Here is a 25,247-nt window from a genome sequence, read left to right on the forward strand (position 1 = left end):
AAAAAAAGGCAAAAGACAAAATAAAATAAAATAAAATAAAATAAAATAAAATAAAATAAAATAAAATAAAATAAAATAAAATGATGGCTTGGGCTAGTGTGATTTTTGTGGTTAGAATTAGATCCTGCTTCCTAACGGCTTCAACCCCAGGGCCAAGGGGCTGGTGGATGATGATCTTTGCTGTCCGCTGCCCAGAAAATCTGGATCCAGATCCTCCACCCAGGGGGCCAAGTCTCAGCCCTCCTGAGCTGGGTGAGGAGATGGGACAGAACTGCAGCCCAGGCATTTCAGAGCCAGCAGCCTGGGAGTAGGAATCAGCTGCAATCATATTGTCACAGCAGCTCCCAAGGGCTGTGTGCCAGGCTCCAGGCCAAGCACTTCACACACACAGTGTTTCACCAAATCCTCACCCGAATAACCGTGAGAGCCTGGCTGTGACTGAGCCCATCGAGCTTAGAAATCACAGGCTCAGGAGTTCCCGTCGTGGCGCAGTGGTTAACGAATCCGACTAGGAACCATGAGGTTGTGGGTTCAATCCCTGCCCTTGCTCAGTGGGTTAACGATCCGGCGTTGCCGTGAGCTGTGGTGTAGGTTGCAGACGCGGCTCGGATCCCGCGTTGCTGTGGCTCCGGCGTAGGCTGGCAGCTACAGCTCCAATTCGACCCCTAGCCTGGGAACCTCCATATGCCGCAGGAGCGGCCCAAAGAAATAGCAAAAAAAAAAAAAAAGACAGAAATCACAGGCTCAGAGAGGTCAGCTGGGCTGTCCCTGGTCACACAGCCTGTCCAAGGTGAAGCTGGATAAGAGATGGGTGTCTGTGACTCCAGCACCAAGTGCTTAATATTCCAGTGCCTGCCTCTAAGCATCTTCACAGCCCCAGGTGACAAGGAAGAGTGGGGCAAGTGTCTAGAGGATTCAAGCACCCAACTCATTTTTTTTCTTTTCTTTTCTTTTTTTTTCTTTTTACAGCCATGCTAGCAGCATACAGAAGTTCCTGGATTAAGGGTCAAATCAGAACTGCCTCTGTGACCTATGCCACAGCCTGCAGCCATACTGGATCCTTAACCCACTGAGCGAGGCCAAGGATCGAACCCTCATCCTCATGGATATAAATTGGATTCTTAACTCACTGAGCCACAATGGGAACTCCCCAACTCACTTGCTTTCTTTTCATTATATACGTGTTTCCATTGTGAGGGGCGTGAATTATCAGGGTCAAACTCTCCACCCTGCCCAGGGACAAAGTTTATCTTAGAGAGAGAAGCCATCATGACTTTCATGGACCCGGGCACTTCAGCCTTCATGGGCATCTTCCTCCATAAATATATTTTTCAAATTCTGTTTTGTGACTGCATTTATATAAAGATGAATATGTGAATATTACATATTCAAACATTCTCTTCCATCTAAAAGTGCATTTGGGGGCCCGATTTTAAAAGAAATTAAAACACCCTTGTGGGGCCTCTAAAAGTATTATGGGAGCTGTGCCTTCCACGCTTGTCGGAGAAGCCGGCCCTTCATGGGAGCACTGGCTAGAGTCCCCTTCCCTGAAACAGACGCAGGTGCCGCCTCTGTTCCCAGAGCACAAAGGCCCAGGAAATGAACTTCCCACAGCCCTGGCCAGAGTCTTGGGGGGCGGGGAGGGAGGTCTGGCTCATTCTAGAATCAGGCTCGCTAAGCCAGTCTCCAGGAAGCCTCCGTTTGCTTATCTGTCAAATGGGCAGGATGACTTGTCCAGCCTGTACTGTCCAGCCCGGCTTATCTGAGTGAGGGCAGATGGGCCAGGGAGAAGCTCGTGGAGAAGTCAAAAACCTCCCCACGTCCAGTGTCCTATGGATGCTCCATCTGCCAACACCGGGAAGCTCTTTCCTTGTCTATGGTACCAGGAGTCAGCCTGGTACTGGGACAGGACCCCAGCTCTGCGCTTGCTGGCAGGACATCCCAGACATGCGGGCTACGGTCTCCAAGCCTCAGCTCTCTCATCTGTGAAATGGGATTAACGGTGGGAGCCTCCGCACAGCATCTGGTGTGGAAAACAAGTGCTAAACAAATGACAGCTGTTATTAGGATTGTTCTTGTTGTTGTTATCATCGGTCCCAGAGGAGGCATTCTGCAGGGCTGTGAGTCACCCACTCAAATCGAGGTACATTTTGCACAAACATCGCCAGCTCCAGAAACACATATGGAGCCCTGCAGGGGCCCTGTCCGCACCACCAGGGGCTGTTTGGGGGGCCCATGACCCAAAAGTCATATTGCCCCTGGTCAGCAGCACGCCTGGTACCTTGCCAAGGTCCCCTCGGGACCGGCCCAGAAGCAGCAAGCCACCAAGTTCTAGAAAGTTCCCAAGGGCCAGGGATTTCCAAGCAGAGAATCAGACAGACTGGCTGAGGCAGGCCTCCCATAGGTACCAGCTCTCCACGCTGAAGGGGCAAGGGTTTACCAGCCACTGCTCCCGCCATGTCACAGGGCAGGCTGTGGTCCCAGATCGAGGTCCCCGCTTCAGCCCTCAGCAGATGTCTCACCCGGCACCCTGACCCCGGGGAAAGGAAGGAGGGGAGACATGAGGGAGAAGCAGCCACCTACTTGGGTCCCGCTGTCTCTGCCGACAAGGATGCGCATGGTGCGGGAGTTCAGCTGGGGGCGATGACATTCATCCCGAGCCCCGGGTCGGTGCGTGCCAGGGGAGAATGTGGGGAGCCCCAGCCCAGCCCCGAGCCTGCGAGGCCAGCTCCGGAGCCAGTGTGGCTCTCGTGGCGGATGAGCCACCCGTCCTTCCTGCTTCTAATCAGATTGAGGGATGTGCAGGGCACTCTGCAAAATACCCCCAGGGAGGCCAGGTGGGGACCAAAAGGCTGTGGTTGCTAGGAAAAGCTGAGCTGTTGCCAGCAGAGACCAGGTCGCTAGGCGACCATCTGGCCGTTACCAGGGCCTGCGCGTCATCAGTAACCCCTGTGCCTCTGCAAAGCTGGCAAGAGCACCCTTCCGCAGCCAGAGACGGCCCAGCCTGCCTGTCCCATGCCTGACCTCTGGCCCTGGCCCTGGCCTGGGGCTCACTCACTCTGACACCACAGGGGCCCTCATGGCTGCCTCGGGCCCAGGCCCCAAAGTTCCCTGAGTTTGAAGCTCTGGGTGGCCATTTGTGTGAGCGTGTGCACACCTGCAGCGTTTGTAGGCTGCTTGTCCATGTCATTCTGCTAAAAGAAGCAAAGCTTATGCTCCTAACACTCGCGGTGCTACCAAGGTGCCACGACCAAAGGGGCAGCAAGGAAGGGTGTGAGCCAGGACAAAGCACAGAGGGCAGAGTGACAAGGACTAATGCCGGGGGATGGAGTAAGGGCACAGATTAAATCATCCCACCAGATCTGTGGTACAATCGCTGCTCCTCCCGCCTCAGTCTCCCCACTGGGCAGCTATCAGTTTACGTCACTCCCCTGTTCACAAGCCTTCCATGGCTCCCCATTGCTCCCAGGAAACCAAGTTCAAGGCCTTCACAAATCGAGCCCCACTGCCTCTGAAGGGTCATCTCCCACCACTTCCACGAGCTACAGGGTCACTCTTCCCAGGACACGGGGCACATGGGCCACCCGTGAGGCAGGGGGTCATTCCCTCCTCCTTGAAACACTTTCCAACTGGGCCTCCAGGCCCCACCCTCCACTCGCCTCCCTCCCCGCCATGGATGCCGCCGCCGCCTCCTCCTCCTCGGTCCTTTCTGCTTCCTCCTCGTCTCCCTGATCTCTGATCTGGCCTGCAGGCTCTCCTCCAAACACAGCCACTCCCCGGGCACCTCCTCCAGCCCCACTTTCAAGTCCATCTCGAGTCCAGACGCCGGGACCTGCAGTCCAGCCTCTCAGCCTCCAGCCTCCCTCGGCACCCAGCTGTCTGCTCGTCACCTCCAAGTGTGTCCCCCTCTCCGTCAGCCCTGCTGTCCATCCCACACTGTTGAGAATCCTCTCCCCTCCTAGATTGCTTTCCTTATTATTGAAATACATTCGGCGGTAACATTGTGTAAGTTTAAGGGGCACAACACGCTAATACGTTTATATCGTGTTTGTCGTTAGAGCCATAATGAGCACCTGTCATGTCACATAATGATCAATTCTTTTTAGTGGTGGCAATAGTGACGATTTAGTATCTTAGGTAGTTTGATGATATATATTATAAACTTTAGTGGTTTATGAGCTCCCTTTTTATTTTTTTTTTTTGCTTTTAGGGCCGCAGTCTCAGCACATGGAGGTTCCCAGGCTAGGGGTCCAGTTGGAGCTGTAGCCGCCAGCCTGCACCACAGCCACAACAATGCCGGATCTGAGCCACATGTGCGACCTACACCACAGCTCACAGCAATGCCAGATCCTTAACCCATTGAGCGAGGCCAGGGATCGAACCCATGTCCTCATGGATGCTAATTGGGTTCACTAACTGCTGAGCCATGATGGGAACTCCTATGATCTCCCTTTTTAAACTTTATTGTAATTGAACTTGTGTGTGTGTGTTTTATGGCAACATCTACAGCATACAGAAATCCCTGGGCCAGGGGTTCCCTCCAAGCTGCAGCTGCTGATCTGTGCCACAGCTGTGGCAGCACTGGATCCTTTAACCCACTGCACCCAGCCAGGGATTGAACCCACACTTCCGCAGCAACCCAAGCCTCTGTGGTCAGATTCTTACCCCACTGTGCCACGGCAGGAACTCCTTCTGTGTGTTTTACTGCTGAAATCTTTATGGATCAGAGAATCAACCATAAATGGACAATGGAGCAGAACCCAGGGCAGCCTTACGAGGTGTCGAATGCAACTGCTGGGGGCCAACCACGGGGAAGGTGGGAGACAGCTCTCTGCCTTGATGATGTTCATTGCAGAGAAGAGCTGGGCGCCCAATGCCTGGGTCCCTGCCTCTTTCCAAGCATTCAACCAACATTTATTTGGTGCCCACTGTTCTAGGCTCTGGCGACTTGGCAGTGAATTGACAAAAATCCCCACCTTGTGGCGTTGTATTTTTTCTACATTTGTTGGTACATGTGGGTGTGGGAAGCGGGGAGGTAGCTCGGATCCTATGAGTCCCGGGTCATTACGAGCACAGGGAGGGGTGCCCCCATAGCAACCCCCAGCCAATCCAGTCAGTGCCTAGTGACACACAGACACAACCAAGGGCGGAGCTCCCATGAGCAGCAGAAAGCATGCCCACCCCAGCAGCCCTCCCCAGGCCCTCCCTCAGCAGGGCGCTAGTGCCTTACTCGGGCTCCTGCTCCTCCTCTTCCTCTTCCTCTCCGTCCTCCTCCTCCTCTCTGTTCTGCTCCTCCTCCTCTCCGTCCTCCTCTTCCTCTTCTTCATTCTCCTCTTGAATCCGAGGCAGTTCCCTGAGTTGAGGACAGAGGCAGGGGATGAGGTCGCCTGCAGCTGCACCCCAAGTCCACCTCCTGCCCCCATTTTCAGTAGGATGTGCTGTGACCTTCGAGACCAGACCTGAACTTCCCACCTGAGACTCCACATGGGGAGGCCCCCCCTACCCCCCAGCAGCCCCGGGCTGTAGCAACAAGGCTCCCTCACTGCATGAGGGCCTGTCCCCCAGCTGCCCCAGAGCCCACGCTGGATCAGCCCCTGATCCTCCCTGGACCTCAGTTTCCCCATCTTTGCCATGTAGGTCATGGACCTAAGGACCTGAGGTCTCCCGGCTTGAGTATTACCCCCAGATCACAGGTGGCAAGAGTGACAAGGTCACTGTGGAGGGCGACCCCAGAGTCACTACCATGGTTACACGTTCCCATGCCCGCTGATCTTCAACTCCTTTCTGTACATCCTGCAAAAATAGCCATGTGCACGAACATGTACACAAGGGTGCTTGGCCAGCAATAGTGGACAGCTTAAATAAACTCTGGCATGTGCATATGACAGAATACCATACAGTGGCAAAAAAAAAAAAAAAATGAGCATGGGAGTTCCTGTTGTGACTCAGTGGTAATGAACCCAACTACTATCCATGAGCATGTGGGTTTGATACCTGGCCTCACTCAGTGGGTTAAGGATCTGGTGCTGCTGTGAGCTGTGGTGTAGGGTGCACACACAACCCAGACCTGGCATTGCTGTGGCTGTGCTATAGACCAGCAGCTGCAGGTCCGATTAGATTCCTAGCCTGGCCTGGGAACCTCCATATGCTGCAAGTGCGAAGGATGGAAGGAAGGAAGAGGAAGAAAGAAAGAAAATGAGGATGACTCCATGTATTAAATGTAGGAAGATCTCAGTTGTTGAATGAATATAGCAAGGCACACATAGGTCAATGCATGTGATGTGTTATCTTTCATGCAAAAAATAGAGAGAATCCATGCTTACATGTGCTCACACAGGGCCTGGAACAGTACAGAAGCAGCTGGCTGCCATTGTGCCCATGGGGAGGGGGTGGGTGTCGGGTGGGAGGGGGAGGGAAGAGCAGTCGGGCTTGGTCCCCACTCTGTGCCCTTTTATGCCTTTGGGGTTCGGCACCACATGCCTGTTATCTTCCCAAACAATCTTTTTCTCGGGTCCTTCTCTGGCTCCCACCTGGGCACCTGCTCCAGCACTTCGATCTCCTCTTCATCAGCGGGAGCTGCCTCTGAGTCCTGCGGGCTGGCACTGCCCTCCTGATGCTCGTCCTCCTCCCAGTGAGGGTGAGCCTCCTGTAGGATGAGCGTGGGCTCCTCCTGCCCTCCAGGTTGGATGCTGACTGCAGGGAACACGGGGGATGGGAGAGGGTGGGTCTGGGCCTCTGAGACCCAGGGACCCTGCAGGGAGCCTTGGTCATCCCCAGCCGTGGGCCAGCTCTCAGCCAAGCGGCGGAAACCGCACCATCATCAGCAGGACTATTAACAGCCAGACCAGTGCTAACGGGGGGTTGAAGCCCATGATCATTCGCCCTGTCTCCTTCCACTGGTTCCCAGTATTTTTCCTCTTAAGACAGAGCTTCAATTACAGCTAGTCTTTGTTTCTGACTGCAGCCTCCTTCTTGGAGGTTTGTGCAGAAACAGAAACTATGCATGCAGGTGACGCCAAGAGACACTGGCTCAGGGGTCCGCCCTGCCATACCCACATGCGGTTGCCTGGCACTTCCCAAAGGATGCAGAGAGAGCTTACCTACCACCTGTGCTCTAGATGCCAGCCCCTGGTGACAGCATACCACATGCCCGTAACCTGCTTCTGGAAGTCTACAAAGACTTCCTCCAGGACTAGAAGCTCCATGGCCCAAGGGAACTCGACTTTCTTGTGGAGGTGGCCTCACTTTCAACATTTCTCCATGGACCCTGGTCCCTGGCCATGAAAACCCTGTGGGCTGCGAGCTTGGCAGAAGTGGGTTCCGGGGAATCTCATTAGGAGCCTAAGCCCACCCCCAGATGGGGGAGAAGGGGAGAAAGGCAGAACCTGCCTGGATAGCAGGTGTTCCCCAAAAGTTCCAGGGGTCTTGGTGGCCCTTAAGCCATGCCTGAATTATTAACGGTAGCTTTAAATGGAAACTGGCTTCAAGTTATATCAAGTTTGACTTTGGAAGTTTCTGTTCATGGTGTGGAATAGTAATAACAGCAGTAAGACTAGTTGTGTTTATTGAGCATTGACTATGTGCCAGGACTTGGCTAAGTGCTAAATGATTGACATGGATTAACTCAATTAGTCCTCACATCAACCTTTTGAAGTGGGAATAACTTTTTTCTATGGTCGCGCCCGTACCATATGGAAGGTCCCAGGCCAGGGACTGAATCCAAGTCATAGCTTTGGCAACACTGTACCCTTAACCCACTGCACTGGGCCAGGGATCAAACCCATGGTGCCACAGCGACCTAAGCTGCTGCAGTCAGATTCTGAACCCACTGTGCCACAGTGGGAACTCCTGAAATGGGGATAACTATTATTCCTATTTTTCTTTTTTAATTTTAGTCCCCATTTTACAGACAAGCAAATTGAGACACAGGTTAACAATTTCTTTTACGGGATGACCCCCTAGGTCCAGGCATGGGGCTATCTGCCTTCCAAGAGTCACCTAACTCGCCGCTCCTGCCTCCGGGCTTCCAGGTACCCATGTCACCCTGCCTCTCAGAGGAGGCACCTGCCTCCCCTCCAGGGAAGCCCCCCATGCACAACCTGAACTACAGTCCCAGCTCCCCATCCCTATAAGCAGCCCCAGCGTTTGCTCAGGGAGGATCCTCCAGCTGTGGCCCTGAATCCAGTGTGGGACATACGTGTCGCGTATATGAGTCATTCTGTTGCCACCTGGCAATGGCGCAGCATCTCCATCCCAATCAGCCCCTGAGGGTAAAACTCCTGTGTGACATCCAGGGGACACTCAGGAGTCAGAATAGCTCAGGAGCCTTCATGGCAACTCTGCCAGGTAAGAATGGTACTCTCCCCATTTTATAGACCAGAGAGCCTGAGTGACTTGTCCAAGGCCACACAGGATGCCGGAGGCAGTGCCAGGTCCCCTGACTCATTTCCCTGGTGCCATCCCAGGTGACAAACATGCCTCAGGAGTGCCAGCCAAACACTGGCAGCCACTCCATAACGGGTGCTGAATGAGATGGGGGTCTGGTGCCCCGAAGCCTGAGGCACTCATGCGGTCCTTGCTACCCCCTCACTTTCCTTCTCATTAACCCCTTCTTTTTAGGTACTAATTAGTTAGCAAGCATTTTACAAGTACTTCCTCCTTTCATCTCTGTGCAAGGCCTGTCCCCACTTTAGAGCCAAATAAGACGATGATGCCTGAGGTCACCAGCAGTCTTGGGGTACGACCCCGGGGCAGGGCCCCGAGCAGGCAGGTGAAGGAGGCCTGTCTCACCTATGGAGCACCGAGCCCTCCCCACAGGCATCTCACAGCTCTCCTGGCCTTTTCCAGGGTCCACCCAGGTCCCCAGGTCACAGATGGGGCCACAAAGCCCCATGGGTGCTCGAACTCACATAGAAGCCACTGCTCCATCCGGGGCTTCAGCTTAACCTTGGAGTCCCTTGCGGGCACACCCCCCTCCTGCACAGCATCCCCTCTGCTGGCCCAGGATGACCCTCGGGGCAGCTGAATGGGTTCTGGCTCCAGCAGTGCAGTCAACAGCCCTACCCAGGGAGGGAGCTGCTGTTTCTAGGACCAGGAGACAGGGAGCCAGAGGCATGGACTCTAGGCCAAGGCCCCGACCCAGGCCCTGGGTTGCTGGCAAGGCCCAGGCCTTGACGGCAAAGCCCCTCCTCCCTGTCACGACACCTGCTCCCTCTGCCTCTCCCTGGTCCAGTCCCACATCTTCCCCCCCACACCCCCGGCCCCTGAAAGACTAACCTCTCACTAACTGGGTATTTCTCCAAGTGTGGTCCTTGCCACCACCCCATCATCCGAATCATCTGGGGAGGAGGGTGCTTTCTTGAACAGGCAGCTCATCAGGCTCCCAAACTCTAAACTGGAAGGTTTGAAGATGGGACATTCTTCATAGCTGCTCCCAGATGCTTCAGATGTGACTCAGAGGTCCAAGAATCCCTGCCTCGGTTGCCTTCTCTACCTCCAATGTTTGCTTAGCCTCAGGGTAATCTTGGCGAAGCCACTCCCCTGATCAACCACCTTCGATGGCTCCCCAGTGCCTACAGCCTCGTCCTCTTACATCGGGCCCCAACTTTTCTAGTTTTCCCTTGTGCATCAAGGACACTGGGCTCCAGATCAGCTGCAGGGCCCACCACTCTCCCTGTCCACCTGCCTCCAGGCATATGCTCACTTTATTCTGTCCACCAGGGAGCCTTCCCCTCACCGCCAGTTTGAGATTTCATGAATTTCAAACACAGGGGCCTGTGTAGCTGGGGAGGTGGCGTACATGGTGAAGTGGAGAGTGTCACCTGCCTTCGGACTGTCCTCCACAGGCCACAAGAACAGTGTGGAACCATTACGGCCAGACTGTTCCAGTTGTCAAGAGAACCCAGATTTTTCTATGCAGAGCCACCTGATGTTACAATGTTGACCACTATTTCTATTTATTTACTTTTATGGCCACACCTGTGCCATATGGAGGTCCCCAGGCTAGGGGCTGAATCAGAGCGGCAGCTGCCTGCCTGCACCACAGCCACAGCAATGAATCCAAGTCACCTCTGCAACTTATGCCATAGCTTGTGGCAACGCCAGATCCTTAACCCACTGAGCAAGGCAAGGGATCAGCCCTGCGTCCCCACAGAGACTATGTCAGGTTCTTAACCCGCTGAGCCAAAATGGGAACTCCTGACAACTAATTCTAATTTTTGAAATCACTCCTTGCCCCCAGTGAAGATATTTTTGGGCCAGCTGGGACCAAGGGCAACCAGCTCAGGACCCCTGGCTAACTTTTCCTTTAGCAACCCCTATACCACAGGCCAGAGAGTTGTTTTCACTTTTCAACTGCACCCCCAGTATATGGAAGTTCCTGGGCCAGGGGTCAAGTCCAAGCTGCAGCTGAGACCTATGCTACAGCTGTGGCAACACTGGATCCTTAACCCACTGTACCACAGCGGGAACTCCCCCACAGGCCATATTAATCCACGCACTTCCCGAACCTAGGTACTCATGGCAGCCCTGCCCAAAGCAATGAGAGTATTCGTTCACAGGTTTGATGTGCTAACACGTGCTTTTTAATGCCAGTGAAAGCATCTGTTGCTGTCCACTAGTGGTCCCCGACTCTCTGCGGGTGAGAACACGGTCAAGCCTAAGGAGATCCTCTTCTAGCAAAAACTGTCCCATGGGGGCACCGAGTGTGCCAGGCGCCACGCTGAGAGCAGTGCAAGCATCCTCTCAAAGAGAGTCCCCGCAGGCTTTCCCACAGTGGGAAGTCCTCCTGCTGTCTAGCAAAGGGGCCAGGCTCGGTCCCTGAGAGGCAGTGCTGGGACCAGCTCCCCCGATCCTGCCTGGGAGGGAAGCAGGGGGTTAAGGAGGGTCAGGGGGCGTCAGGGGCCACCGCGTCCCCCCCCCCGCAGGTCTTCTCTTCAGGGCACCCTTCTCTCCTTCCATCCGTCTGTCCGTCTGTCCATCTGCACTCTCCCAGGCTGCCTTCCCTTTTGTTTCAGAGGCCTCCAGCTGCCGCCACCCCTGAAACAAAGGAGAAGACAGAAGGGTGGGTGGCGGGATGGACAGGCGGAGGGAAGGAGTGCGGGACAGGACCCGGAGGCTGGGGGACGGCGCGGGGAGCAGGGGAGGGACATGCACCCCTCAGCCCCTTGGGGTCCCCTCAAGTCCTACATCCAGTCCTACCCCCTGACACCTGTGAGTGTGATCTTATTGGAAACAGTCGTTGCAGATGTCACCACTTAAAGATCCCAAGACGAGATCACGCCGGATTTGGGGTGGGCCCCAAATCCCATGACTGGTGTCCTTACAGAAGACAGAGGGGGCGATGTGATGGACACAGAGGAAAGGCAGAGACGGGAGGGCAGCTAGATGCCAAGGGACACTGAGGATGGCCAGCAGCCACCACGGCCAGGAGAGAAGCCCAGCAGAGTTTCCCACTCAAGAGGATCCAAGCCGCCAACACCTCAGTTTTGGATTTCTGGCCCCCTGAACTGCGAGAAAATACATTCCTGCTGTTTGAAGGCATCTGTTTATGGTCCCTTGTTATGGCAGTGCCACAGCTGCTTCCCAGCCCCAGGGGGTGAGTCTGCCCTGGGGCTGCCCCTGCCACCCGGCCAGGCGGGGGACCTGCCTACAGCTGCCTGTGCCCTGTCTCCTTCCAGAGGAGCAGGGAGGAAGGTGAAAGGGGGCCGGGGCACCATCCTCAGAGCAGCCCTGGCCGGGGGGAGGGGACAGGTCTCTGTTCCAGGGAAGGTTTTCTGTTTCTCTAACCTTGGTCTGCAAGCTGCTGCCGAGCCGAGGGGTCTCTAATCACTGCTCCAAAACGACCATCTCTGTGACTTGGGCACATCTCTGCCCCTCCGCCTTCCCCAACAGCCGTGGGCCCCCTGCTCTGCCCCGCCGCCCGCCAGCTGGCCATGAGCTCCAGGCTGAGCGAGCCCTGCTCTGAGCCCCCCGATGATGACGTCATCACAAACCATCCCCCATCACCTCCCACAGCCACTCTGTCCAACCCGGGCTCCGCAGAGGCCAGAGGCCACCCCGCCCTGTGGGCCTGTGTCCAGGATGGAACAGAGCCACTGCCCTGGGCCTGAACGCTGCTCTGCTGGCTGCTAGTGCTTGTCACAGGCCTGGCCCCCAGCAGCCCTCTGTGGCCATGTGTGAATGGATGGATGAATGAATGAGCAAAGGCCCCCGCAGCACAGGCTTCTCCAGGCACCACCACGACATGAAGGAAGAGCAGGACTGGACCCCAGCCTCCCCTCCTGACCACAGTCTGGGCACCAGTCCTAGTGCAGGGCTGGGGTAAAAGAACACATAGCCCACAGGCAAGGGGACACCCTCTCTGCTCAAGAAAGCTGAGTCCTGTGGGGTCCAGATCCCCCAGAGAGACCCCAGCCTTCCCCTTTCATCCCCCAACCAGGGACTTGGCTGAGTAAAATGCGCTGCCTTGGGGGACAGTGGGGAGCTTTCTCCAGGACCTCCTAGCAGGAAGTGTGGGGGGGGGGTGTCCAATGGACTTGACTTCAGAATTACCTTCTCTGCATAGAAGCTGGAAGGCAGGCCCAGGACCACCTATGTGCCCAGACCCCCCGGGGCCCCAGAAGGGGCCTCCAGACACCGCCTGGCTCTGGCCATCACCCGGCCAGGCTGACCAGAGGCGGCACCTGCAGAGCCTGGAGGTCTCCCAGCTCCAGATCTGGAGACTCTGGCCAGCCCGTCATCCCTGCGTCCAGGCTGGACAGGGACAGCCCCACTGCCCCTGTGCACTCAGACCAGGCAACCCCCACGGAGATGCACACGAGGGCCCACCAGCGTGTCACTTACTGGTCTGCACGTCACACGTCACAGGGGAATCAGCCTCCTGTATGGGGGAAAAACTGCTGTGACCTCCTCACGGGCCTCCCTGCTTCGATCAGCCCTCCAGGCACCCACAAGGCAGGAGGGTCTCCTCACGGCAATCAGGTCACTGCAGAAGGTCCCACCCTGCTTCTCCCCTCCCACCTCAGGTCACCTGCTGCTCTGGTCACTCCCCTACCCAGTCACGGCTTGCCTGGTCCTCCCTCAGCTCCCTTGCCCAAGCTGGGGGCCCACCTGGAATGCCCCTCGCCAGTTCTCCACATATGAAACCCTCTCCCGTCCTTCCCCGGAGGGTTTTCTCATAGCTTCTTTGACTTGAAGGCCTCGCCCTACCAGCCCTGGCCTGGGGGACCCGCATTCAGCGAGCACACCTTCATCCACTGATCGGCCCACGGCTGGACACGCCCTTCCCCCTCTTGAAATGCGCCAAAGCGGTGCCTCCTCTGCCCCCACAGAGGCCGTGAGCACCGAGCCTGAGGGCTCAGCCCACAGGGAAAAGGCCCTGAAGCTTCCTGTCCACCTCCCACTGCGGCAGGGACTGCCATCCAGGCCTCCCAGCTCCCAGTTCCAAGTGCTTCTGTGGAGAAGTCCAGGAGTCCCCAAGAAAGAAGGGCCAGGTATCAGTCTCTTGGAGAGGGAGGGGTGACAGGGTCTACGTGGGAGCCCTGGGTTGTCAGGAAGGCACAGGGCCCGCTGGTTTCCCGCGAGCCCCACTTCTTTCCAGAACATCCCGGGGCCTGCCTTGTCTCTGGGCCTTTGCACATTCTGATCCTCTGCCTGGAGGGCCTTTCCCACACCACCCGCTTCACGTTCACCCACGCTCCTCCTCCTCCTTCAGGTCTCAGTTTGCAGGCCACCCCCACTGGGAAGTCTTCCTTGATGCTCCTGAGAGCCCCCTCCTCCGCACCCCGTGGAAGCACCTTCCCCACTGACTGTGACCTCTTGGCAGGGGGGCGTGGAGAAGTGTGTGTAGAATGAATGCGAGCCACGCAGACAGGAGGGTTGGGTGGGCTGAGCTCCCGCTGCAGGCTTTCTTCATCCCCTGTCACCATCCACCCACCCAGAGATCACCCCACCCTTGCCTAAGCTCCCAAGACCCCTCCAGCCACCACCCAGGTCCCCCACAACCACAGCCCAGCACCAACCTGCTCCCCAGCCTTCCCGCGGAGCACTGGCTGTGGCAGGGCCATCTCCAGCCGGTGCAGGAGCCAGGCCCCCAACCTGCAAGTGGGAGAGGGTGGGTCATGTCCAGGTGGGGCCTCGTGGGGAAACTGAGGCCAGTGTCAGATCCCTCCCAAGGCAGGAAGCAAGCCTGCCCGAAGGCAAACTAGAACCCAAGTCCCTGGTCCCCAAAACCATTGTCCATCCCCTGCCTCCCCAGGAGCGCCTCTGGCTACTGTTCAGACTCTAGCAGGTAACTCAGTGCCCCCCACTCCCAAGGCGCATTGCAAGCCCTCACATGGCCAGGGCAGGAGCATTTAGGCATTTAGCAGTGCCTGTTCCGATTTTATTTTACTTTGAGGGTCCCAGGCTAGGCGTCGAATTAGAGCTACAGCTGCCGGCTGACACCAGTCACACCAATACCACATCCAGGCCATACACCTACAGCTCAGGGCAACCTACACCACAGCTCAGGGCAACGCCGGATCCTTAACCCACTGAGCGAGGCCAGGGATCGAACCTGAGTCCTCATGGATGCTAGTCGGGTTCACTAACCATTGAGCCACGGGAACGTCTCTATCCCAAATTTAAAAGGACCAACATTTCCATTTCCTCTGATTTACATGCACGTGAATGAAGTGATGCCTCTATAAGGCTCTTCATTGCAACAAGAGTGGAAACAACCCTAAATGGCCATGAATGGTTAAATAAATCTGGTGCATCTGTAACGAAGTCCAAAGTCCTATGTGGCCACTGAACGAATGGAGCAGACCTCTAGGTATAAAACCTCCTCTTGGAGTTCCCATCGTGGCTCAGTGGTTAATGAACCTGACTAGTATCCATGAGGATGCGGGTTTGATCCCTGGCCCCGCTCAGTGGGTTAGGGATCCGGTGTTGCCATGAGCTGTGGTGTAGGTCACAGACACAGCCCAGATCCTGCACCCCTGTGGCCGTGGCATAGGCTGGGAACTGTAGCTCTGATTCAAGCCCTAGCCTGGGAACCTCCATATGCCGTGGGTGTGGCCCTTAAAACAAAAAAAAGACAAAATAAATAAATAAGAACAGCAGTTGTTAAAAATATTGAGTGTTCAAAATAAACATAAAAAAAAAACCTCCTCTAAGATAGATTTTCAAGTGAAAAAAAGTGAGAAACAGCATCCACAGGCAGCTGCTGCAGGTATGTGCCTTTCAAGAAAAACGTGCTGAGCGCTTGTCTGCAAGTGGAGCAGGAGGAGCTGCTTATGCAATTGCCTGGGGAGGGGCCACCAGAAACCCCTTTGAATTTACTCCCAGGTGCATGTGTTACTTTTCTCATTGAAAAGACTCCTTTGGGGAAGGTTGGACGCTAGGCTGGGACCAGGTGCAAGCGTGCTGCCCATGGGAGGCCAAGCGTTTAGGGGGCTCACCTGGCAGAGTCCCCGGGCAGCGGCGGGGAGGAGGCCTGGATGTCAGGCTGGGGGTCTGGAAACAGCTCCTCCTCAGGCTCTGGGGGGCAGGGAGCAGGCGGGGAGGGGCTCTCCTGGGCCTGCTGCGTGGGCTTCATTTCCAAGGGGGGTCCTGGGGGCTCTGGGCAGCAGGGAGGGCAGGAGGGTGAGAACATGGCATGGCTCCATGTCACCCCTCAAGGGCACAGGGGGCCAAATTCAAGATGCCAACGTGACTGAGGAGCCCCTTGGGACCACCCCAACTACCCCTTCATCAGACAGACTGGAGCCAAAGTGCAGAGACGAGGAGGGACTTGTCCAGGACCCCGCAATGCTGTCCCAGGCTACGGGCCTCCCAGGCTGGACTAGAGAAGGATTTCGGGGCTCTCACAACCTCCTATCCCCTGCAAGCCCTGAACCCCTCCCCGAGCATCCTTCAGGGCCCATTATCCCCAGCCCAGTCTGTAACCATCCCAGGTAGCCCTTCCCAGTTCCCCTCCCTGTACCTGGACCCAAGGCGGCATCTGCAGACTCGTCTCTCCAGCCCTGGGCCGTAAACAGGAAGTGAGGTCACAGAGGAGGAAGGCCCTGGTGGTCCTGGCCAGCCCACCCGGCCCACCCTTCCCCTGAATCCCCCGCCCATCATGCAGCCACTCCTCCCCATCAAGCACCCTCCAGGGAGGAGAGCACCCTCCGTGGGCCCCGGGGTCGGGGCACACCTGCTGGAGTAGGTAGGCCCTTCCTAGGTGCTCAGCTGCCCGCTCCCCCCTTTTCCTCGACTCACCTCAGAGGTTTTCAGGGGCTGAGGCAGCATTTTCTCCACATTCTGCTCGAACCACCTGAGCAGCCAGGGCCCGGGTCTGCAGAGGGGCCAGTAGTCAGCCAAACGACCTCAGGAGTGACCAGATACTCTGTCCCAACCACCTGCTGCGGTCACAAGCCTCCACCAGCCCTTCCTTGGCTCCCACTCTGCCCAGTGGGAACCCTGAACTGGATACTTTTAAAGGGCCCCCGGTGGTGGGGGGACGCCCACCCACCTCAAATTCTGAATGAGGGTTGGACAGGCTCTGGGGCCACAGGCCCAGCCTTGGCCTCACGGGTAGCAGACCAGAGTAGGCGCTGCATGGGGACCTGAATGCAGCATTCCTGTCTCCCCATGACTGTGGCAGGTAGGTCTGGCTTCGTGGGTACATGAGCAATGCCATTGCACAGGGCCTCGAACTTAGAAGGGCCCATTTTTGGTTAATGCTCTGTTGTCACCATCTTAAATTCCTAATTTTTTTTTTTTTTTTTTGGTCTTTTGTCTTTTTAGGGCCACACGCGCGTGGCAACTTCTAATATTTTTTAAAGGAGTCCTGCATTTTTATGTTGCACCAGGCCCCACCAATCATGCAGCTGGCCCTGGGGCAAAGGCAGGGTCCCCAGACCCACCAGGCCTCCAGGCAGCCCCATCCTCTTTAGGGAGCTCCATGCTCTCAGGGGAACCCATTCCCCCAGATCTGGCCCAAAGGAAAGCTGGCAAATCCTCTGGATGCCTCCATCCTAAATCGCTTTACTGGTCTCACAAGTCAGCAGAGTGGCCCTGGGGACCTATGATCTGGGCAGCCTCCAGGGGACAAAGAAATAAAGAGCAAGCTGGCGCAATGAATGAATGAATGGGGTGTGTGATTGTATATATTCATCCATTCATTCATCTATTCATTCATCTCATCTGAGTCTCACGTCCCTGGGCAGGTACTGTGCTGGGTGTCAGGGGACCAGGCCCTGTGCTCAAGGACACGCAGTCTAAGGCAGGAAGGGACATGAATGTGTGACTCTGGATTTTCAGCCGAGGCGGCACACCGGAGGCTTCAGGTTTATTGGGGGTGGGGGCTCACGGCGTTTTTGAAAACTTTTCCGTGCATTGGCAACATCTACGAATCAAGGATTACGTAAAAACCTAAATTTCGAGCTTCTCTTGAAGAAGTGGTGGATCTGGCCACACTGGGCTGGCACTCCTGCAAGACAGAGGCCCCTCCCTGGAGAGGGACATGGGCTCCCCCATTTGCCACGGCCCCCTGCCTAGCCTGCACCCCCTCCCTCAGCTCCGAGAAGTCTGAAGCTGTTGCCAGCTGTAAGGCATCGCAGTGGCCCAGGCCCTGCCTCCGGGCTCCACACTGCGCCCCCCCACACAAAGCTTCTGTCTAAGGAGCCCATCTGCACCTCCTCCCCGTCCTCGGAAGGCGGCCCCCACCAGGGATCTCCCCGTAATCAGCACCGAAAGCCATAGGCAGCACTGGGCCCATTGTCCGCATTTGTGGGCAAGAAACGTGAGGTCCAGAAAAGATGAAGCATGTTCAAGGTCACGCACTGATGTGGATCCAGAGCCCACCCCACACACTACAGATGAGGCTCGGGGATGGGGACTCACCCAGCGTCTTGGGCCCTGGGGACCACGTGGGGACCATCTGCAGAGGGAAGGAAGATGGTCAGCAGCAAGAGGCTGCCCTGAGCCCCCACACCCCCCTCGGTCAGCCCAACTCAAGCCCAAGTTCAAACCCAGGCTCAGGCAGATGAGAGGCGCTGGCTCTGCGGACTCTTTCCGGGATGCAGGACCTGACCCCACAGGCCCCAACCCCCCTGTGTGAAGCCACCTGCCTCCTGGCCTTACCTGAGCCCCCAGTGCTGCAGTGCCCAAGGATCTGCGCTCCTGCCTGCCGCGACAGACAGACACAACATGGGCAGAGAGTCCAGGTGCACACAGCCTCCCTCCCGCCCCTTCCCTGCCCAACCTGCCTCAGCTCCCAGCCCTGGCAGTACCTGAGCTGGACCCTGCATGCAGGCAGCAGTGCTCTGGGCGGACCCGCCACCGTTGTGGACGGGCTGCGGGACAACCTTCTCCACGCCCTTCCTGAGCCAGGTCAACACCCAGCCGCTGGGACCGCTGTGGACAGAGATCCCGGTCTGCCCTCAACATGCCCAGCCCCTCCACAGCATCTAAAGAACTTGGTTTGGGAGTTCCTGTCGTGGCTCAGCAGAAGCAAATCAGACTAACATCCATGAGGACGCAGGTTCGATCCCTGGCCTCACTCAGTGGGTTAAGGATCCAGCGTTGCCCTGAGCTTCGGTGTAGGTCGCAGATGCGGCTGGGATCCCATGTTACTGTGACAGTGGCATAGGCCGGCAGCAACAGCTCCAATTCAACCCCTAGCCTGGGAACCTCCATATGCCAAGAGTATGGCCCTAAAAAGCCAAAAAAAAGGAACTTGGTTTGAATCCCAAACCTCTATTTCCCCACAGTGACGCCTCAGACACATCACCTCCCTCCTGCAGCTTTGAGTTCTTCTCTGGAAAATGGGGGACACCAACCCCTGGCGAGGCCAGGCATGCCCCATGCCATTCTCAGCACACTTCCCCTGCCCCCCCCCCCCGCCCCCAGTCAAATAGTGAGTAAGAGCTGCTCTCTCGTCACCCTGCTGTCCCCTTAGCCTGGCTCCAGGGGGACCCCTCCTGCCCTTGGCATGTCTTGTGCTCTGGAAGGGTTGGGGGTTTTCTGCAGGGTGTTCCCCTGTGACGGCGGCTGATCAGCCTAGACTCGAGGGTCACAGACCCACTGTCTGAGGCCAGCCCCGCCGCAGACACGCTCGCCTGGACAAGCACCAAGGGCAGAAAATGCTTGAGCTGTCTGGGGATTTCATGGCAAAGTCTGGATTTCTGTCTCCATCGGGAACATCCAAAGCTCTGGCCACACTGGCCCCGCGTTTCACCCAACCTCCAGTCCCCACTCCCCTTTTCCCTTGGTCATATGGTCCACTTGGCCCAGGAGAACCCCCTTTCTGCCTGGAGCTCCCCTCAGCCAATTCCCAAGAAGTCCTGGGCCTTTGCTTGGGCATGGCTGCAGACCTGCCTGCAGAGCGCGGTGGCTCCCTAGCTGGGCGGGGGGGCTGGCCCTGGGTGAGGGGAGGGTGGCACGGTACCTGTTCACTTCGGGCACCACAGCGACCTGAGCCTGGAGGGATGTGGGCGGAGGAGGGGCAGCCTCCTGGCTTTCTGGAAAAGAGTCCCCCATTCTTAAGCACTGAAGCCTCAGAGGGGCCCATTTCTTTTCTTTTCTCTCTCTCTCTCCCTCTCTCTTTTTTTGGGGGGGGTGGGGGGCTATACTGGAGGCATATGGAAGTTCCTGGGGCCAGGGATCGAATCCAAGCTGCAGCCGTGGCAACGCCAGATCCTTAACCAGCTGCACCACAGCAGGTACTCCCAGAAGGGCCCATTTCTACCCTACTGGGGAGGTCAAGTCAGAAGCAGAAAAGAGGGGAGAACCTTAAGGGAGTCAGAAGCCTGGGGTTCAAGCTCAGCTCAGCTAAAAAGTGCCCTTGGCTTCCCTCTGAGTCTCAGTTTCTTCATCTGTAAAGTGGACCTGCCAGCCTCCTGGACCACTACAAGGCTCCACCCGTCCCCCACACTTCCCGCCAGCCGAGGGCTTCCAGCACTCACCCTGAGGGCCCTGATCAGCTGCAGCCTCTTCCGTCCCCTTGGAGGGCTCCGCAGGTGGCTGGAGGGTTCAAACAGACCTGGGTCAGGCCTCAGTGAGATCAGCCTGTTTCAGCCGAGACTCACGACTGACTCCACCCCACCCCACGCCCCACCGGACCAAACAGCTCTATTCTCACAGTTACCTCTGTAAATCCTGGTGCCCTCTCCCTCCACCTGGGACACGTCCTCCTTCCCAGCCCCAGAGGCCCCTTATCCAGGACTGGGCCCTCACACCTCCTACAGGGTGCCCTCCAGGCCTATCACATCCCCTAGGATGCTGCCCCCTCCGGTGGCCTGAAAGGAGGGAGGAAGTTTAGAGAGTTAAAAGGCCTTGGGGCGACTGAGGGGAGGAGGAGGGGAGAGGGGCCCACCCCAGGCCCCAGCCAGCGGGTTCCGTCTCCGTCTCAGTCTCGGGCACCAAACCTCCCACCCCCTGCAGAGCCTCTGCCTCTCATCTGCCTCTGCAGCGGCGCCTCCTGCTGCTGTGTGCACGTGTGTGCATGGACAAGCACACGTGTGTACAGACACACTAGCATGAGTGCACGCGGACACTAATCCACTCACTCTCACATACATCTACACATACACATAAGCACATGTGTATACAGATAGTAACACAAAGACACAGTGTATACACACGTGCACATATACACGGGCTGATGCGAAAATAAATGCATCTCCTCACTCGTGGGTGTGTACACGTAAGACACAAAGCACATGGGATACACATTTGCATGTTCACACATGTCCCCCACAGGGACATGTGCATGTAGGCACACGCCAACTTGTGTAAATACACATGTGCAGCAGGCCTACAGAGCCACACATATGCAAATGCCTGCAAGTGTACAGACACAGACACACAAACATGAATATGCACACGCATGTGTTTGCCTGTGTACACAGATATTCGTAGGCACACGACATGTATATGCTCAGTCACCTAAACATAGGCAGGTACACACATATGCATACGCACTGACACACAAACATAAATATATCATATGTTCATCAACACACAAATACACAGATGTGCGCACAGGCACAGAAGCATAGAGTCTTTATCTATACAAACACGCAGGCACATACAAATAGGTCTGTACAGGCACACACACATAAGCAAACATGAGCACACGTGCATACATGCACATGAAATCACTCACAGACTCAGAAACACACTTAAATACACTAGCATGTCACACATACACATGAAACTACAGACACACGAATGCACATACGCATGAATACACATACGCATGTATGTGCGTGCATATGTGTGCACACACAGCTGTGAGTCAGCACATGTATTCGTGTGCGCACACTCTGCTAACACACACGCATGAACAAATATACCATCAGAGCACAAGGAGCACATGGATGCTCAAAGTGTGGCCCATGAACCAGTGTCAACCAGCGGACTTAACGGCCCACGTGATCACGCCGTCTGCGGCAGGTTGTGTATCCACCCACTGCTTCCCTTCTCATGGGAGTCTCACTGCCAAACAAATGCCAACTGAACTGAGTTCCACAGCGGCTTTACACCTGGCCAGTTTCTGACCTCATCTTGGACCGGTAACAAACAGTTCATGGACTGGCTCTTTGGGGAGCTCTGTTCTAGACTCTAAAGGATGGCAACCAAGGGCCGGTGGGCCAAACCCAGCCTATGGCTTGTTTCGTAAATCAAGTTTTATTGGGACACGGCCACGGACATTCATTCATTTACATATTGTCTGTGGCTGTTTTCACACTACAGTGGCAGAGTTGAGGAATTAACAGAGCTGGCCTGACCTACAAGGCCTAAGACATTCACTCCCTGGCCATTTACGGAACCAGGAGACCCCCAGGTTTCCTTCCGGCTCCAGGTTTCTCCGTCGTGGGAGGTCAGGTCCATGGGGGCAGCTGACCCAAGCCGGGAATTCTCTGAGCTGCAAGGCCAGCCTGGCCTTCCTCACCCTCCAGTTCTTACCAGGGACTCTTCCTCTAGCTCTGTCTCCTCCGGGGCTGTTTCAGGCTCCAGCTCTGGCTCTGGTTCCACCCCCGCCTCCTCTCTCCTGGTCTTCCGAGGGTTCCCCGGGGGCTGAGGCAGCACCCTCTGGACCCAGCTCAACATCCTGACACCTGTAAGGGACAGAGTCCTTAGGCCTCCCGGGAGTGCTCACAGTTGCCCACCACTTGTGGGCTGCTTTTGTGGGTTACACATTTCCCTCGTCTTTCACCATCTTTGTTTTTTCATTTTTTATTTTTCTCTTTTTAGGGCCACACCTGCAGCACCTGGAGGTTCCCACTCTAGGGGTCGAATCGGAGCTGCACCACACCGGTCTACACCACAGCCACAGCAACGCGGGATCCGAGCCACATCTGACACCTACGCCACAGCTCACAGCAACGCCAGGTCTTTAACCCACTGAGCGAGGCCAGAGATCGAACCTGCGTCTTCATGGATGCTAGTGGGATTCATTTCCACTGAGCCACAACAGGAACTCCATCTTTCACCATCTTTAAAAACACTTTCGCAATTACACTTCCAGGTATGCACTTTATAGAAATATTCAAGCCCACACACGTGTATAAAGAGTCTGGTCACAACAGCATTAGAGCAAAAGGTAAAACATATCCAAACCCGTCAGTAGGAGACCAGTTATTGGAAAGTATCTAACTGCTCATTTGTAAGAGAGGCGTAGATTAAATAAATTGTAATAATCCAAAAATGGAATATTATGGAGCCATCCCCCTCCCCCCCCCTTTTTATTTTTTTGCTTTTTTAGGGCAGCACTAGCTCAGCCTGGCTCAGCCACCGAAAATGTGACCTTCGGCCAGATATGACCCCTTTGGTCTTTCATTTCCTTGTTGGGTGGGGGGTATAGACACTGATGTCCAAGGTTGGTGGAGCCCAAGACCGCGCGTTTAGGAAGGCGGATTCCACTGTCCCCAGCCAGCCACCGACAGCCCCACAGCCGTGATCGCCTGATCCTTATTCTCACCACCTCCCCCTACTCAGCCTCAGTAAAATAGGCATTTTCATCACTATTTTACAGCTAAGGAAGGGGTGGCACAGAGAGGTCAGTAGACTTGCCCAAAGCGACACAGCCAGTAAGTGGCCAAGCTGCATGTGCACGCAGGTCTGCCTGACCTCAGGTGTCCCACAGCCACTCTGGTGGTTCTGACATTTGCCGAGGATGAGCTTCCTCTGCAGCCGGTCCTGTAAGCCCTTTCCTAGTAGGCAGCAATTCTGGCTTGTGTTTGTGAACCTTCTGGAAAAGACTAGGGAAGGCTTCCCCGCTCCCAGTTTTCCTTCTTCCCCAGCCCTCTCCTCCTGGAAGGAGACACTCGAAGGTCCCTCCTATCTTTCCTCTGATTCCACATTGACGAGGGAGGCTCAGGCGGGGAGGGGGGGCCTGGGAGTGGCAGCCCAGGGCAACGATGGTGCTCGGAGACCAGCCCTTCAAAACCATCTGGGGAGCTAGGGAAAAATACAGATTCCTAGGCCCCTGAAAACCCACTGAGGGACCTGGAATGTGCGTTTCACAAGCTGCCTTGATGATTCACCAAGTCGTGAGTCCCACGGGGGAAGAGGGAAGGCTCAGATGTCCAGCCCTGCCAGCTTCTCCGTGTCTAAGTGCCTTGCTGGGGAGTTCCCATCGTGGCACAGTGGTTAGCGAATCCAACTAGGAAGCATGAGGTTGCGGTTCTGTCCCTGCCCTTGCTCAGTGGGTTAACGATCCGGCATTGCCGTGAGCTGTGGTGTAGGTGGCAGACGCGGCTCGGATCCCGCGTTGCTGTGGCTCTGGCGTAGGCCGGTGGCTACAGCTCCGATTCGACCCCTAGCCTGGGAACCTCCATATGCCGCGGGAGCGGCCCAAGAAATAGCAAAAAGACAAAAACAAACAAACAAACAAACTAAGTGCCTTGCTGGGAGGACAGCACAGAGGGGGTCCCAGCAGGGGTCCCACCCAGCCTCCACCTCACCCTGAGTTACCTGCTCAGATGCCGTCCCGTCCTCCAGCCAGGAGCTGCCTCTTCCTGCTTCTCTCAGCCGGCCTCTCGCACAGAGCGGGGATTAATTGGCGGCAGGCGGCAGCCGGGGCCGTGTGCAAAGGATTAGGAGGTGCCCAACAGGGTGGGGAGGTGGCGGTGAAGAGAGGAATTGGATGCTGAGGGAGCCTCAACCCCTCAACCCCCGGGGCCAGCAGGGATCTGGGCCCCAGAGAAGGAGCCCCCACATGGCCCTGGTGTGGGGCACCATGAGCTGCCAGGGGACCTGGTTCCCCACATACCTTGGCCAACCCACAGAGTGGCTGATGGGAGAATGATGGATTGGAGTCCCCAAGTGATTCTGGGAGACTCTTCAAGGTGGCTTGTCACCTCTCAGTCAGCAGTGGCAGGAGGCACGCCCCAGCTCCCCAGCCCCAAAGCAGGGACTCGAGCAGAGTCCTTCTGTCCCAGACTCTCCGGCAGCCTGGGCAAGGCCTGAGCAGCCCTTGTCTTGGCATCGGCAGAAAGGCTGTGGCCCCAGGGCTGGGCCTTTAGGGAGGATCAAGGACTGATCGATGACGGACACCCTCTGATCCGGCCCCCCAACCTCAGGCCGGACCTTATAGGGGAGATGGCGCCCTCGGGGGAGAGAGGGAGAGGACAGAGCCCCAGTTTAAAGGGGCTCAAGGAGGCAACAGGACACGGGTGGGGGCGGGGCAGTGGGCTGTTCTGCGAAGGGGCAGGGACTCAACGTGAGACCCGACATCTCCCCAGCTTGCCTACATGCCAGGCAGAGTGCCAGCCTTGGCACATTGAGAAAGACAGACATAGGACCTGTCCTCACAGAACTTACTCTCCAACACAGGATTCAGAAATCAAAAAGACTGATGATGCATAAAGACATACTGCAAATATACCGAGTGCCGTGAAAGAAACACACGGGACAGAGACATGCATAACGCGGTGGGCAGTAGGTGCCTCTATGAGGAGGTAAATTTTTATGTGTGTGTCTTTTTAGGGCCGCACCCTCGGCCTATGGAGGTTCCCGGGCTAGGGGTCGAATCAGAGCCGTAGCCGCCAGCCTACACTACAGCCACAGCAATGCCAGATCTGAACCGCATCTGTGACCTACAGCATAGCTCACAACCACGCCGGATCATGGTTTAAAATAAAAGTCCTGAGGTTGGAATGAGCTTGGAGGCACCTGAAGAACAGAGAGGGGGCTGGGGTGTTAGCAGATGTAGGGGAGGGTGGTGGGAGATGGGATCCAGGACAGATCATGTAGGGCCTGTAAGCCACGGT

At 56.2% G+C, this 25,247-nt stretch overlaps 1 protein-coding gene across 10 annotated transcripts in view; it reads right to left on the reverse strand.

Moving 5' to 3' along the window:
• Positions 1–25,247, reverse strand: part of CNGB1 (cyclic nucleotide gated channel subunit beta 1) — a 139,955-nt gene that overhangs the window by 53,677 nt on the left and 61,031 nt on the right. For 7 of the 10 annotated variants that reach the window (XM_084959771.1, XM_084959770.1, XM_084959768.1 and 4 more), the window contains exon 1: positions 2,584–2,792. Coding sequence is in view for 1 of the 10 variants with exons in the window: in XM_084959762.1 (XP_084815888.1) it covers positions 5,231–5,353; positions 6,531–6,693; positions 12,844–12,880; positions 14,022–14,097; positions 15,444–15,603; positions 15,968–16,007; positions 16,246–16,321; positions 17,872–17,908; positions 18,112–18,154; positions 18,261–18,384; positions 19,418–19,490; positions 19,935–19,992; positions 21,940–22,083 (1,154 nt within the window). In the remaining 9 variants the exon portion in view is untranslated. Of the gene's footprint in view, positions 1–2,583; positions 2,793–5,230; positions 5,354–6,530; positions 6,694–12,843; positions 12,881–14,021; positions 14,098–15,443; positions 15,604–15,967; positions 16,028–16,245; positions 16,322–17,871; positions 17,909–18,111; positions 18,155–18,260; positions 18,385–19,417; positions 19,491–19,934; positions 19,993–21,939; positions 22,092–23,949; positions 24,019–25,247 lie in introns of those variants that run through there. The other 3 variants (XM_084959762.1, XM_084959766.1, XM_084959767.1) reach the window with 3 other exon arrangements.

This window comes from Sus scrofa, chromosome 6 (assembly GCF_054392235.1).
Source record: "Sus scrofa isolate SSC_HxYL_T2T_F1_AM1 chromosome 6, Sscrofa_HxYL_maternal_Yorkshire_Landrace_v2.0, whole genome shotgun sequence".
NCBI classification, from domain to species: domain Eukaryota; kingdom Metazoa; phylum Chordata; class Mammalia; order Artiodactyla; family Suidae; genus Sus; species Sus scrofa.